This window comes from Myiozetetes cayanensis, unplaced genomic scaffold (assembly GCF_022539395.1).
Source record: "Myiozetetes cayanensis isolate MyiCay16 unplaced genomic scaffold, myiCay2020 scf27, whole genome shotgun sequence".
Lineage (NCBI taxonomy): Eukaryota > Metazoa > Chordata > Aves > Passeriformes > Tyrannidae > Myiozetetes > Myiozetetes cayanensis.
The window spans coordinates 4,859,168-4,875,008 of NW_026087488.1; the positions used below are offsets into that span (position 1 = coordinate 4,859,168).

The window sequence follows — 15,841 nt, forward strand, 5'->3', positions numbered from 1 at the left end:
CAATGTGGCAAAAACAGTGTTATCCCCACGCTGGATCGTGCTGGAGCTTGGCTCTGAGTCCCAGTCCTATCCTGTTCCCATCTCCGAATCTGGGATGGGATCTCTCCGTGCTATGACTCAAACTTCTCATGTCCTTTTCCCCTTTAGAATCCAGCTGTCAGGATGTACTGGTGTCTCCCCCTCGCACATAGGAATGCAGAGCCGGCAATGGCAGCCTGTCCTCCAGGCAATCCCTTCTCCAAAGTCGCTGCCTCCTGTTTCCTTGTGGAGTCTAAGGTTTTGTTGAGGGAGAAGCTGCCAGGGTCCCTCCACACACTGCTGGCAGCAGCGTGGCATTGCCAGAGGCTGCTGTGGGTGTGGGGCAGCCCACTCTGGACCGAGTTCCCCCCGGGATGTGGCAGGTCCCCGCGGCTGAGCGGGGCTCCCCTGGCCAGCTGGCTTGGCTGCTGCAGGCTCTTTGGACTAGCTGAAGGAGTCTGCATTCCTGCCTCCCAGTTATTTGCTCTTTAGGACGCTGCGTAAAATTAACAAGTTGTAAAAGTTGATTGAAGGCGGCGGAGGGTGTGACAGCGATTTGCTGAGCTGCGGGAGAGCCGTGAGCGGAGCAGCGGGGCCGGGGCGGGGGCAGAGCCGCTGCCCCCCCGGCTCCAGGCACGTCTCTGACCCAAAGCGAGACCGTGGCTGGTTTCTGGTGGTGTCACCCTGCCAGCACCAGGTGCAGGTGTCCCCTCGGGCACAGCGCTCACAGCTCTCGGAGCGAGGCCCTTCCCTCCCCTTAAATCTCCTGGAGGACACGTGGTGATGTTGGGGCTGCATCTCCTTTGGGCCAGGTGCAGGAGTTCTCTGCCCTCCACAGCACTGAGGGAAGCTTTTCCCTTCTGCCTGTTTTATCTGCAGAGGGAAATAGAGCCAAGGCCATAGAGGGGATCAGGTTCATTAGATCTGGAGATCCCTCATTAGACTGGGGAACCCCGCTCACCGCTGGCAGGAGGTGACACTGGCACTGCAGAGTGGCTTTGAAAACCCAACAGCTGGTACAGTTAATGTGCAGCCCAGTGGGTCTCTACAGGCAGTTAGTGTGTGTTAATGTGTGTCCTGCTGTGCCTTACTCAATGATCAGTATGTTAATATGTGACCCATGAATTAGCAGTTGGCTAATGAGCCTCGTCAGTGTGGCCGAGCAGCCGTCAGCCCCCAGTGGGTGGCTGGTGCTGGAGCTGGTGGTGAGCCTGTCTGATGGAAAAGGAGGTTGGAAGCCTCTCCCCTCCAGCCCTGATGAGATCAGGCTGGTAATCGGGGCTGCTGCAGCCGAAGCCACCTCGGTCCCACGCCTGGTCCCCAGCCACGTGTCCCCGAGAGGCACCGCGGTGGCGAGGGGCTCTGCGATGCCTCTGGGGAACTGAGCCCGGGTCACGGACGGGGGCACCAGACCACTTCAGCAATTCTCGGTTTCGGTTTTCCTTTGAGAGCGGCTGTGTGCGTGTCAGGCCTATTTTCATACCCAGCAGTGACTTGAAGCCAGGCTTTCGGTTCCTGCTGTCGCACTGCACGGTCGGAGGGGGAAGGGCTGTATTCCCCGCTGGGGCCGGGGTGTCTGCTGCCACATCACCAAACTCATCGACACCGTGTCATTTTGTACTCCCATTCCTTCGGGAAGGGTGGGCACAGCTCTTGGTGTCCTTACCGTGCTCTGCTGGAATCTCCATGTGAGCCGGCGGGTGCCTTCACAGCCATCCCCACTGCCCCCGTTATCCCCGTGCTGCCACGGGCACTCGTGTTTCCACTCCGAAACAGGAAGTTTCTGACAAAAGCGGGTTGCTCTGAGACACGCGAGGTCCTCCTCTGCCGTTCGAGAGAGACCTGGGTGCCAGTCACAGGTCACTTCTTTCCCAGCACTGCCGAGGCTGGGCTGCCCTGTGGCGGGGCCAGCCTGGCTGCTGGAAGCCCCGGGCTGCTCCTCGAGCTGGGCTGCACGTGACAGGGATGTGCAGAGCATTTGCTCCTTCCCTGTTTTTCATTCATGTGGGCTGGAAAAATGTGTTCATGAGACGAGTTGCTGTGGCATTATGTCATGGGCCTTCATTTGGGCTCTGTTCTCCCCAGCAGATGAGCTGGATTTAAGCATGTGCTGTGCTGGCTTGGCAGGAAATCTGGTGTTTCCTACTGGTTTCTTCTTCAGGGGAGGAAGGAGTGATCCCACCTGCCCTTGTCCCAAGCCCCAGCCATGGGTGAAGGGAGCTCTTCTGCACTATGCCTGATCATTCCCAATCCAGGAGGCTCAAATTTAAGCCTTTACTGTGCAGAGATGGCTGTGCTGCAGCCGTGTCAGCACCCAACCCCTCCTGAAAACCTCATGGGTTCTACACTGGATGCAATGGCTTTTATTTCTAGAGTGTCCTGAGAACTCCCCCAGGAATGGTGTCAGGATGGGCACCTATCTCTTCCCCACCTATGCAGGCAGTTCCTTCATCCCTTTTCCCTGTGCTGCTTCTGTTGGCTACATCCTGGCACCCCACAGTACGTGGCTGCTGGTGGTGGGCACTCTACTCACCCAGCAGCCTGGGCACAAGGGAACTGCAGATACCCAGACTGGAAAATCCCTGGACTAAAGTCACCCTATGTGAGTCAGGCTGGGTCTCCATGGCATTAGCCCATCGACTCGGGGTGAAACTGGTGGTGAGGTTTCCACCACTTCCCTTGGGGCTGCTGCAGCCCAGAGCTCTCATGTTGTTTCCCATGACAATCATTCCCATTTTGCTCTTGTTCTCTTTCCTTCTGACTTTCCTCTGCACACAATCATTCCTGAAGGCAAGCCAGGAGGATGGGAATGTTCCTGTGGTGACACTTGGAGGGATTACTCCTGGCTGGATGTCACAAGCAGCAAAGGGCTGTCGTGGGACAGATGGTCCCCAGCAGCCCAAACTGCTTCTGGGGCTGCTGGGCCAGGGTCACGTCGTTTGTGCTCACCTGGATCCTACAGGATGCATTTTTTAGGAGCAGAATCAACAGTTATGGATCCTTTGCTCCCCAAAATATTAACTCTTGTGATCAGCCTGCTCATACCACCTCTCTGCAGCAGCAACTGCCTCCACAGGGAGGAAGGGGATTCTCCTCCCCCTGTATAGGTACAGAGGGAACACAGGATCCCAAGGGGACACCTTCAAATGGAGGCAACCCCAGCTGTGGGTCCACGAGGGTGCCTTGCTCTGGCAGTAGATGGGGTGGGAGGTTGGAGGTCAGAGGAGGGTCAGGTTTTTGACACGCACTACAGCGACACAGTGGTTAAAATTAGCCCACAGAGAGGAAACTGGCAGCTCTGTGGAAGAGCAGAAGTTTCCTCTCACAGCAGCCTGGTGCAGCAGGGTCGATGCCACTGCCAGCCCTTGCTCACCGTGGCACAGTCCCTCCAGGGCACAGCACGGTGATGGGCTGGTGTGCAGTGACACCGGGGCGTGCAGCGTTGGCATCACACCAGGTGTGTCACATGTATGGGGTCTGACCCTCTGCCCAGCTCCAGAATTGTGGTCCTGGGACCCTCTTGGGATAGGGGTCTGTGAGGCTCTGTAGGAGCAGAGCAAAACCAGGGTGGTTTGTGGGGTCAGGAGAGCCCACATTGGGTGTCAATGTGGACTTTGTTTCCATAGCGGGTAGCACTTTTAGTCCTGTTTGCTGACTTTCTCCCTATAAATCTGCAGCTCCTGGGGGTGACACCGGTCAGCAGGAAGCACCAGGGGAGAGCTGTGCAGGTGCAGAGCCCTGCTGCGAGGGGACAGGGGCTGAGCCGAGGCCAGCCCTGACGGAGGTGCCGGCAGAGGTTGTGCCGCGCAGGATAGGGCTGTGGAGGCACCAGGCTCCCATGCTCTGGAAACTCCATTTGAGAGCCTCATAAATTGGATAATTACCCAAGCTATTGAGTTTCCTTCTGGCCAGATCTGTCCCAGCCTCCCTGACAGGGCTCCCCAGTGGGTCTGTGAGATGGGCCCATGGGATGGTGTCAGGCTGGAGGCAAGGAGCTTTTCTCAAATGCCCCCACCCACCCGCTCTCACACCTGCATCCCTCCCCAGCTTTTGGGGGGGAATCTGGTGATGGAGCCAAAACAAAAAGTAGGGACAAGCCACATCATTGATCTCTTGTGGTTCAGCAGTTCTTTCCCAATTTGGAGCTGGGCAGGGGGCTGGCTGTCCCCTGGCAACCCTGCAGCCCTGGGGTGCACAGAGGAGACAGGATAGAATATGGATTGGTGCTGGGTGTCCTCACTTTGCCTGCCTCCTTTTCCCTGGGGACAGTAGGCTGCAAGGCAAAGCAAATCCCTTCCACCCCTGTTTAGAAGAGGAGCACCCCGCACATCCCTGCAGTGCTGCCTCCATCCCACTGGGCCTTCTATCCCTGAACATTTCCTCCTGGTCGTTACTCATCTGCTCCCCTTTGCACTGACTTTGTTTTCCTTTCCCTCCCCCCAACCCCCTCATCCTCACCCCGTAGGTTATTGCAGCCGACTGCAAGAGGGTCACAGTTCTGAAGTATTTCCTGGAAGCCCTTTGTGGACAAGAAGAGCCTTTGCTGGCATTCAAGGGTGGAAAATATGTGTCAGTGGCACCCGTCCCAGACGCCATGGGAAAGGAAATGGGAAGCCAAGAGGGAAAACAACTGGAAGATCAGGTACCGTGCGGGAAGAGCGCGCCTCGGTGAAGGAAGAATCACCCCTGTGGGGCCCAGCCTCTGCCTGCCCTGCAGCTCCCGCTATTTATAGCTGGCGTAGCTGTGTGTGCATTTTATGGGGGGAGGCAGGGGGGCAAATGGTGCACAGCCCTTGTCTCCCGAGTGTGCTTCACTCGTGCCCTTTCCTGCCAGTCCAGCCCGCCTGCCTCTATCTAGCACGCTGCTATGAGTTCCAGATGCTGCTTTTTCATACCCAGAGCGGGGGGGAGCTTTAATAACGTGCAGCACCGCGGCCCTGGGAGAGGAGGTGGGCGAGGGGGTGTCAGGGTTCAGCTTCAGGATCAAGTTTATAGCCGTGGAGCTCGTTGCAGCAGAGGCCTGAGCTCCAGCCTCCAGCACACGTACAGGAAGAGCTGACATTGGCGCCCCGTCCCTCCCCTGCCTCTCACATCCTGATGTGATTAAGGAATTCAACTCTTGTTTTTCTGCCCTTGCTTGTTCCTGTAGGCCTTGCTTCACTCCAGGCTCCGTGTGTGTGTTTAAGGGCCCTGCCAGCCGCTCTGCAGGTTGACTCTTTTCTTCTGTTTAATCTTGCAGTTGGAAAGGCCAGGGAAACAGGAGAGAGGGGCAGAGGCGTTGGGAACGGGAAGCTGGGTGGCCCGGCGCTGCCCAGGCTCACTCTGACTCCCCTCCCTGTGCTGAGGCCAGGCGCTCAGAGCCAGAGGGGTATCACCCCTTACAGGGACAGCACCTTCTCTGTGTCCCGTGGCTCTGTGTGCCCCAGGGAGCTGACAGCTGGAGGAGCCCAGGGCAAGATCATGCTCAGCACCCTCTTTGTCCCAGCATCCAGCTCCAGCTGATCAGGGGACAGATTTTAGGTGATTTGTTTTTGCACTGAGGCTCAGAGCAAATCCCCAGACAGCAAGAGATGTCTCTGTAAAGGTGAGAGACCTGGACGTTTGTCCTCTTCTGGAGAAGGTGCTGGAGGTTTTCAAACTGACTTATGGGATATGGGAGGATCTTCAGGTTCTACCCAGTGTCTTGACAGGGATGGTCCTGTTCCAAGGTCAGTCCTTCCAATTCCTGCTGTGAACTATGAGTGTAGCTCCCTCCTGCCCTGTTCCCACAGACTCTACTCAGCTGTGGGAGCCTCTCCCTGAGCTTATTGTGCAACCCTGGAGCTTCCTCCTTTGGCTCTGATCTCAAGGGAGCTTCCAGCTCTCCAGCTCACCACCACCACCCTGGGCAAGCAGGTCCCAACCCACCACAGCAGATCTGGCAGACGCTTTACCCCGAGTCCCTTCCGCCACACTCTCCCTCTGGCAGCATCCCCCCATCCCCTGTGGTCCAGGCTGTCCCAGCAGGGGGAAGTGAGCCTGAGGGCTCCATCTTCCTCCTTCCCATGCCTAAAAAGTCACAGGGAGAGAAGAGTAGGTGGTTCTGTGGCCAGGCGGGTGTGCAGTCCCGGTGAAATGATTGAGTGCACGACTGTGCAGTGCTGGGGTTGTTCTAAATTAAGACCACGGGTCCCTCCTGCTGCCACACATCATGGCAGCCTTCACAGGGCAGGGAGTGTAGCCATGCTCTTATCCCTCTGTGCAGGATCTGTCCCCTCCCTGCAGCCCTCTAGGGACTCAGAGCAGGTCTTTCTGCCCAGGTGCCACTTGGGAACTCTTTCCAACCCCATCACAACCCTTGGATTTTGTGCAGGGAAGGGGAGACGGGCAGTGGCAGGGCTTGGGAAGGACTGTGGTCACTGCAGTGGGCAGCAAGGGGGCCTGGGCGAGACAAGGGGGCTGTCAGCAGGAGTAGCAGAGTTGGGCTCCTGGGCAGCACATGTGGGACATGTATTGGGGAACAGGGACTTGTGGGCTCCCCTTCAGACCTGAAGTCACTGGGGAGAGCAGCAAAGCTGCAGCAGAACTTGGTTGTGACTGATCCCGAATTAGACACCAGCCAGCACCACCCACCCTCCTGTGTCCCAGAGATTTGGGTATGTGGGGAAAGGCCAGTGTGGCCTTCACCTGGAAAGGGAACAGCGTGGCTCCCTCTGGAGTCTTCAGTTTAGGCAGCATGGGCATCCTGGAAAGGGCCTGCAGAACTCCCAGGCTCCTGGGAGTCCCAGGGAAAGGTCTCTAGGAGAGGGAGAAGATGCAACGTGGTCTAGAAGTGCTTGTGTGGGCAGGAGGTTGGAGAACCTTGAGTTCATATTGAACTTAAAGTCGAAATTCAGTGTCTCCTTCTGAAACATCTGTTCCAACCCAGACAGAAGTTTTGTGGTGGGTGCAGGAATATCTCTGACCTGTTCAGAGATGAAAACAGAGAAGGGCAAGAGGCTCTTTCCTCTCCTGGGCTCATGGATTTGAGTTTCCTGTCAAGATGACCATCCCTGTGTTCCCACACTGGGACGAGGCAGCAGGGTTGGAGCAGCCTCATACAGCCTTGTACAGCAGCATTTGCTCCAAGGGATGTGTCATCTAAACAGCCAGGCAAAGCAGAGAGACAGGGAAATACCGTGGTTTCACAGAATTGAAGGCTGTAAAACATCAGTGACTCACCCAAGGCTGTGGGAAGAGTTTTCCAAGGTGAGGAAGAGGGTGTGATTTTAGAACAGAGTGTTAAAGCTGGGCTGCCCCTACCCTGCCTGGTCACTGCCTTTCCTGCCCCGTTACCTCCTGTCTCACCTTGTCATTTCCTGGATGTTTACTATTAATTGACTTCTTTTAGATGTTTAGAAATAGTCAGTCACCCATCAGCAAGGAGTGATGGACCATGCCTGACAGGGATTTGTCTGCTGGAAGAAGGAGAGCAGAACGAGAATGATCTGTTCCACCAGCATCCCTTATAATGACTTCTCTCCTGTTTTGCTCTCTTTCTGCATTTCCTGGAAGAAGGAGGATGATGTGAGGATTGAGGCATTTGAAGATGATTCGGAGACTGAAGGCAGTGGAGGAGAGATGGACATCAAGGAGCTCAGAGCCAAAAAGCAAGCCCTGGCCAGGAAAGTTGCTGAGCAGCAGCGCCGTCAAGACAAGATTCAGGTAGGATGGGCTGATCCCACCTCACTGTGCTAATGGTGCACAGCCATTATCCTACCATGCTTTAGCAGCCTCTTGGGGATGTCCCATAGCACCTTGACCTCCCTGAGTGTAGGTGCCCTGTGCTGTCTCTGTGAAACCCAGCAGCAAGATCAGCTTTGGCCCACTGGAAGGGCCAAACTGGGGTTGTTGTCCCCACCTGGGGTAAGATCTGCTCTCTCAGGCCCCGAAGTGAATGTTTTGGGGACTCCTGGGACCCTCTTGAAGCCAAACACAGCTTCCCTACAGAGCTGCCAACACACACCCAGGAGCCCTGGCAGAGCTGTAGTGCTGTGTGTGCCAGGCAGTGAGCTGTCCCCCCACCCAGGGCAGAGGCTCCATGGTTCAGTGAGAAATCAGCTTTCCTGTGTAGCGGGGCACAGGCAGACAGGGAGAGGGTGGGACGAGAACGGCAGAGTTCACGCAGGAGCCAGCGGCGGAAAAATAGTCTGCGAACGGCTGCTGCAGCCAGAACGTTGCCATCGTTATGGGGACAAACAGACGGGATACAGGTGATCCTGGCCTGGCCCTGGCCTGATCTGAGCACGTTTCCCAGTGGGAGCTGGTGAAGTAAACTGGTTGGACTGGAAGCAGATGCCTGGCAATGCACCCTGTTGCTTTAAGAGCAATCTCACATGCATGGCTGTTGGCTGCCTCCTTGCTCGCAACCCCTCTTCCTCCAGCCTCGCAGCCCAGATGAAGATTTCTCAGCAGAGGAAAAATTCTCCCTGGCTCCCCTCCCCCTCACCTCCGCCCTCTCTAATGCCCAGGGCCCTTCACTTCCATAATTCTTCATTTTCCAGCCTTGAACGTAAGCCAGACACATCTGTCTGGCCATATGCGTGAACTCTGCAGTGTGTGCCGAGGTGGTTGTAAAACAGGGCTGCTGAAGGCCCTACTGGGAGAGCCTGCACATGTGTACCCTCCGGCTACTGGCGCCGGGCCCAGAACCACTGCGCTTCGCTTTTCCAAACCCACCCCAACCTTTTCAGATTTCGCCTTTTTTTTTTTTTTTTTTTTTTTTTTTTTTTTTTTTAATTTGAATTTGGAGCAATTCATATCAAGGCGAAGGTAGAAGTTGTGCCGGGAGGGAGGGGCCTGCCCCCGCAAGCGAGTCCATTATTGTTGGCAGGTACCTGGGTCACGTTAATACAAGGAGGAAGAAAGCAGCAGCGAACTGAGTGAGAGATTGGAGAGATGGGCTGTAAATTAAAGCGGCCTGAAGCCTTCCAGCCTCCCAGGGTTGTTAAGCGGGAGGTGTAAGTAAATTCCCCACTTCCCACTGCCTTGTACAGACACAGCAAACAGGAACTGCACATGTTCAGGGAGGGCAGCATGCAGCAGATCCCGGCCCCAGCGACCAGCGCAGCTGCAGCAGGGCCCCCCGGGATGGCCGCTGCCCATTCTGCGGGGAGAGTGGGGGCTGCCTGATGTTGTCAGGGGCTTTCTCCCCCCGGCATGCTCCTCCCTTCCTCCCCGGCCGTGCTGGGGCCGATGCTCGCAGGCAGAGAGAGGTCAAAATGAGGGTGTGGGCAGCTTCAGGGGCTGCACAGCTGAGAGCTGAGGTGCAGTTGGAGTCTGACGGCACGGGGTGGAGGAGAAGTCCTTAGGGCTTCAGTAAAGTCATCCAGTCCATAGCTGGCTGGGAATGGCCTGGAGCAGAACATGTGTGCTTGCCCCAGTCCTCTCCCTGCCCTGGTACTCACCACGCAGCTGGAAGAGTGGAGGAGCTGGGGTGGAAAATGCTGCCGGCGGAGGCCAGGTTGGAGCCAGCTCAGCATCCACCCCCTCCACTTTCCCTCTTAGCCTGTGATCCTTGACCTTTCTGCTCTTCCCAAGAGATTTTGTGTTTCATGGGACTTGAGGACCTTCTGCCTTCCCTGTTAAAGCGGTTCATTCACTGCCCACCTAGGGAGCATCAGCTGCTCTCCGAGTCCCACTTTCATTATCCTGGGGACAAGCACAGCTACATCCGAGTCCAGCAGATGTGGCTCCTGTCTCAGCACACTTGAGAGCCTCAGCTCCCCACGCAGGACCATGTGACTGTGTCTGTACAGCAGTGGGGACTCAGATCCAAGTGCTGTGGCTGCCTCCTGTAGAATCTGTGATGGTGTGTGCAGGGACCCAGGGTGCAGGGCAAAGCTTTCATCTCTTGGCCATCTGGCTTCTTTCTGTGCCCAAGGGGAGCGTGGTGTCACGGTCTCACCTGGGACCTGCAGAGTTGTACTTCTCTTGGGTAAAGTCACTGCCTTCTCCCCAGCAGGTTTTCCCTCACTGTCCCTGCCTTTGCCCTGCTCCCTGCCTCTGGCAGCCCAGCTGTGCTGCTGATGGAGATCACACACCCGACACTGTTCCAGGTTCACTGCTGCTGCAGGACAGCCCTATGGCTTCTCACTGCAGCTCCCGTGCTGGAGTCACATTCACACCTCAAGGGGAATTTGGGCTTCACTGAACTCCATTAGTCTCTGTCCTGTCTGGGTGTGTGCAGGACTGTGGCTCAGGCTACTGGAGAGCACAGGTCCAGGCAGGGTACACATGGCAAACAGGGTGACCCTTGGCCAGCAGCAGCTGTAGAGGGAGCAGAAGAGCTCAGCTCTCTTCCCCCACATGACCTTGGACCCCAAAACCATTACTCTGAGGGGGAAAGATAGGCCAGAACAGGGTAAGGTCTCTTGTGTCCCTGGGTAGCCCATTGTGATGGGTTGGCTGCTGCTCCCTGGCTCCACTGCCAGCCTGTCTGTGCCCTCACAACATGCCCAGACTGGGATAGAGTTGGTGACAGCTGGTAACAGCAGCGATGTATTGGGACGAGGTGAAAGACCAGGCACATCCCTGCGTGCTGCCCAGGTATCTGGAAGGAGAAGAGGCCGGGCAGGCAGGTACCACAAGAGGAGCGACAGCAACGCTGCTGGGCAGGCAGCATTCTCAGTCAGGGCTGTCCTCGGCCCGCACCAGGTCGTGCCCTGCTCTCCCAGCCACCCCTGCTGCTTGGCCAGGCCCTTGGTCCATGCTGTTCAGCGTCCCCTGTCCTTTGTGCCGCCGCTGTGCGCTGGGAGCGGTCGAGTTTCCTGACCGGTTGAAAACATCCCACCTGAAACATAACAGGCTCTTCCTCTGGATGCTGCTATTGTTTTGCTCAGCATTACAGAAGCAGCTTAACCGGGGCGGCCAATTATGACATGTCTTCCCAAAATAGCCGCTCTCCTGTCCCTTCTGAGCCCACGGAACGGCCGCCCCCTTAAGATGCAGCCGCTCCTTTGTGGCGGTAGTGTGAGTAAGTGGCTAAATATAGCCGTGTCCCATTCACGCTCTCCTCGGCGCGCAGGAACAATGCCGCGGGCGCACACGCGCCGACACGCACCTGCCTGGGAGCGGGTGCCTGCTGGCTGCGGAAGGCGCACACCCACCCACGGCGGCTCCGCCACGGCGGCTGCCCCGGTGAGCTACCAGGCACGGGGCACGTTTACTCCTGAGGAAGACGCTGGAGGACGAGCCCTGGGAGGAGGAAGCCCTCGAGCAGAGACTAGAGAGGCATTGTTCTCGGCCCTGGAAAATCTGCCTCCGATCCCCGCGGAGCGCCAGGGGATGGAAGGGGCAGCGGCGCCGGGTTTCCCCGCGGTTGGAGAGCAAGTCGTGGCAGGAGAGGCGGTATCAGGGTGTTGATGGCCCATCCGTCCAGGCAGAGCAGCGTGACCCCATGTGACCTGTCCCAAAGGCAGCAGGGCACTTGTCTCTGCCAAGCTTCAACTCCAGGCCTTTCCACCATCCTGGCACTACGGGCAGAGGAGCTCTGGGGTCTGTGTGTGGAGCCCCAGGGATCCATGTGGAGACCCCCTCCTATTCTGTGCTGCTAGTGGAGACCCATGAGTCACCCCTGTCTGGCTTTTGGGGGTCCTACCCTCTGCCCACGCTGGAAGCCCTCACCCAGGCATTGACTTCCGGGGAATCCCCCAGGTGATTCCAGCTAATGGATGAGCTGGGAATTTGGGACTGTGTGTGCAGGAGTGTCTGATCTCAGTGCTGCCACCAGCTGGGGCAGCCGAGGGAGCCACCTCCGGCTCCAGCCCGTCTCCTGGGAGAAGCCCCCATTGCCCGAGCAGCAGGATGGGCAGGAGGCTGTGGGTGGGAGCAGCACTGAGGCCACAGGGAGTGGGTGCAGGAGGCAAGGTGGGGGGAAGCTGTCAGCCCAATGGGAGAGCAGGAAGCCCCCAGCCTCAGAGCTCCCCTGCCACATCCAGCACTGTGGGGTCACCCTGCCACTGAGCCAGGCAGTGTATTTAACTCAAGTAAGCCAAGGCTGAAATCTGTCAGTCTGAAAGCATTTGGCCAGGGTGAGGCTGTACCTCTGCTGTTCTGTCCGCCCCACTCTTCTCAGGTTCCACCTCCCAGCAGGGCACACACAGGCCACCATCTCCCTGTCCTCAGATCAGGGAAACTGAGGCACAGTGGGACTGGCAGCCTGTTTCTGGCAGCAGCGGCAGCACAGAAGCCAGGCCCCAGACACAGGCATCCCGATTTGCATCCCCACGCTCCCCTTCCTCCCCATGGGACTGTACCCCACGGGCCAGCAGAAGGGTTAAGGCAGAACTCGCCTCCCCAGTTCCCCGCACATGGGCTCCCTTTCATCTCTGGCGTGGGGCCAGCCAGCGTCCGCATGAATCACAGGCCACTCCTCTCTCCCCCAAGCCCCTTGGCCGGAGGCTTCTGCAGCCTTTTACTCACACAAACAAAAATAAATCTCGCTGCCGGCCTCTGAACTCTGCAAAGGCGAGTTTCCCTCTGGCTCCCCGAGCGGCCCGGAGCTGTGCGCGGGGACTTGGCACGCTCCCCGCCGACCTCGCTCTTTCACTCCCGGCGCATCCTGTGTCCTTCTCTCACCGGGCGGCCCGGCGAGCGGAATGGGACGTGACGGCCGGCACAGGCGTTGCTGGCGGCTGCCAGGAATTGGCCGGGTACAGCCCGCGAGAGCCGCCGGGGCAAATGCCACACACGAGGGTACTGCCCTCCCCGCCATCACCCCCGGCCGCAGGGGTAGGTGAGTCTCCTGCTCACGCTCCTGAGGTCACCTGCATGGGCTGGGACGAGTTACGGGGTCAGGAGATGTCTTGGGGTGCAGGTGGGGGTCCCCTCCTGCCAGCAGCCCTTGGTCACGTAGGACTGTTGCAGTTCATTGGAGACTATGTGGTTTCAGCCACCTCTTCCTGCAGCTTTGGGGCCACTGATGTCTTTGGCCACCTCACAAGGGACATGCCGCTCTCTGGGTTTCTGCGTTGGCCGATGGGGCTCTTCTCTGTCTCCCCATAGCAGGGGGAGTAGGGTCTGGTGCCTCCCAGGGTGAATGTCTCCTCCCACACCCCAAAACCCTGTGGAGACATCTCACCTCCTGCTCTCCTCATGGTGAGGCAGCAGCAGCACTGGGCTGGAGTTGACTCCAGCTTGTCCCTGGCTGTAGCTCTTCCTGTGCCACCGGTGAGTGCCAACACCTCCCTGGGTGAAGGCAGAGCAGGGATGACATCCAGCACATGGTTGGTGCAGAGTATAAGTGTGGGGACACTGATGTGTCCCTTGTGTGATGGGGAGGGCATGTCCTCGCGCTGGCATGCAGTAGACAGGACCTGGCATGCTTCCCGCTCTGCCTGTCACCCCTCGGGGTCTGTGGGAGCCATGTCCCCAGGACTAGCACTGCCAGAAGGAGGGTGGGAGGCACGTGGTGGGGTTCTGTTTTTGCTGCCTTGCCTGGAGACACTTGTGGGAGGTGGCAGCATCAAGCTGCCTTGATTTAAAGCCAGATGACAACACTTGGAAATGAATTAAAAACCACTTCTTTCCATGGCCACTGCTGGCCCGTGCAGCTCGTCGTTCCAGGGCGCCTCCGAGGCTTTGGCATGACTGAGGGAGGGTTGGGATCCTCACTGTGGGCGGGGGGAGCTCCCCATAATGTTGGGCAGAACAGGGTCGGTGGTCCTCACATGTCCCCAAGGCACATCTGGGGGTGTGAGCCCAGTGGCAGAAGGGTTTGCATGGTGTATGTGTTCCACAGCAGCACTGCTCCGCTCCTTGGGTGACCGGTTCCTATTAGAGGCAACAAACATCAGCGAGTCCAGGGAAGCTATTTTTAAGTAGAGGAAGCACTAGAATAGCATCCTGAGTTTTTTAATCCTGTGACTTACTAAAGAGCGTGAGTCCTTCGAGAGCCTCGAAAGTCATACGTGAGCTCTGGGGTCCCGTTTTGGCAACTGGCGTTGTCCAGAGGTCCAGGTGCAGCCCCAGAGGGCAGGCAGGGAGCCCCAGCAGACCCTCCCCCTGCGAGTGTGAGCAGCTTTGGTTTCAGAGGGTGCAAAGGGCTCAACCAAGGACAGCACTGTGAGTTTTCAGGGCTGGAACCCACCCGGTTTCCCAGCTGGATGGCAACGGAAAAGGCAAGGCATGTGCAGGAGGTGGTAGGACAGTGAGGGAGATACTCAGCCAAGGATCTCCACCCCACAGACCTCTGGCTGCCTGCTTGGGGTCCCTGTGTTAGGATGCTGTTGGCAGGACTTGTATGTCCCAAACTGGTTTGTTTTGGCTGTTGTTGCCTTGAGCTGTTTTCTCTGTGGAGCCCCAGAACTCCCATCCTCCCATCCCCTTTTCTCCCTGCTGGTCTCTGTCAAGGTCAGTCTCTTGGCACTGGTGCAGATGGTCCTGCCAACTGCCAGTCCCACAAATGGGACAGTTCCCAAAACCCCTCCATTTTCAAGGCTGGTCCCAGTTCTTCCCAGAGCCTGGGCAGAGCTGTTTCCCTAGAAGAGTGCTCTCTTCGAGGCTTTTGCCATCCTACTGTGTACTGTGGGCCTGCAAGAGCTGGTGTTTGGGGTGTGCAGGTGGGATGGATGCAGCCTCCTCCCAGTCTCCTTCACATGGATGCATGCATGTCAGCCAGGCTTATCTTCTGCTCTCAGGGTTCACAGGTCATGGGGCTAACATCCTCCTTCCTCACCATATGTCCTTCCTTCTCCTCCAGGCCGTGCTGAAAGACCAGAGTCAAATGAGGCAGATGGAGGTGGAGATCAGACCTGTTTTCCTGGTCCCAGACACGAATGGTTTCATCGACCACCTCAGCAGCTTGGTCACTCTGCTGGACTGCAGGAAGTTCATCCTGGTGGTGCCCCTGATCGGTGAGTGGGCCAGTGCTGTGGTGGGGGCTTCCTCTCTCTCCTGGCATGGTCTGTCCCTCTATTCTGTCTCCCTCTCTCGATGCCCCACGTGCCCACAGTGCCTGTGTGGTCTGGAGCTGGTCGGTTCATGCCGTGGGACGGGACTTCGTCCTGCCCTGTCTCATCCCAGTCGTTGTTGGCATTCCTTCAGCCCCAGTCATCTTTCTCTGTTCCTGCCAGCCTTCTGCCCACAGCGCTCAGCAAACTCCTCTCCTCCTGGTGCTTTTTGGGGTGCCAGGGGGCTGGGAGAAGCAGATGGGTGTTAAATGGGATTTGGAGGGAATTTTGAAGGGAGCAAGGAGGAGGAACTGTTAAACAATCAGAGCAGATAGCTTATCCCAGCTGAGCAGGGGCTTAGGCAGCCTGAGCAAATGGCCGGCCTGCGTCTCGGAGCTGCTCAAGCCCAGCCCTTCTTTTTATCCTTATAAAGCTCGCAGTAAAACAGCAAGCTGGTTCCCGTTATTGGTAAACACTCACCCTGGCAGATAACGGCTCTGCTGCTGGGTGGTCTCCCAGGGTGGCGGGAGGATTTGGTGAGATGCCTTTGCTCTGATTGTTTGATCACACTCCGGGCTGGAGGTAGTGTTCCTCCGGCCAGTGTCCCTCTGGCGCCTGGCACATCCCGGTGCCAGCCCGGCGCTCAGGGGATCCCTGAGGACAGCAGGGAAGGCCAGGGCAGGAGTGGGGCTGAGCCTCACAGAGCCCACAGAGCCCACAGGCTGCCCCATCCCATCCACAGCCTGTGCCCCACCCCATCCACAGGGCCAGCTGTGTCCCATGGGCATCTCTAGCATCCAGGCAGTGAGGTGCACTCCTGGCCTGCTGCACGCAGGGATGCTGCCCTCCAAGCTTTCTTCTCAACTCCTAATGTCCAGCAGACATCTCTGCCTGCCCCAGAGCCGACATCCAGC

At 57.7% G+C, this 15,841-nt stretch overlaps 1 protein-coding gene across 4 annotated transcripts in view; it reads left to right on the plus strand.

Moving 5' to 3' along the window:
• SMG6 (SMG6 nonsense mediated mRNA decay factor) overlaps window positions 1-15,841 on the plus strand; it is a 109,480-nt gene that overhangs the window by 87,051 nt on the left and 6,588 nt on the right. For 2 of the 4 annotated variants that reach the window (XM_050321595.1, XM_050321597.1), the window contains exons 14-16: window positions 4,484-4,660; window positions 7,555-7,701; window positions 14,738-14,891. In XM_050321595.1, coding sequence (XP_050177552.1) covers window positions 4,484-4,660; window positions 7,555-7,701; window positions 14,738-14,891 — 478 coding nt within the window. Of the gene's footprint in view, window positions 1-4,483; window positions 4,661-7,551; window positions 7,702-14,737; window positions 14,892-15,841 lie in introns of all 4 variants that reach the window. The other 2 variants (XM_050321594.1, XM_050321596.1) reach the window with 1 other exon arrangement.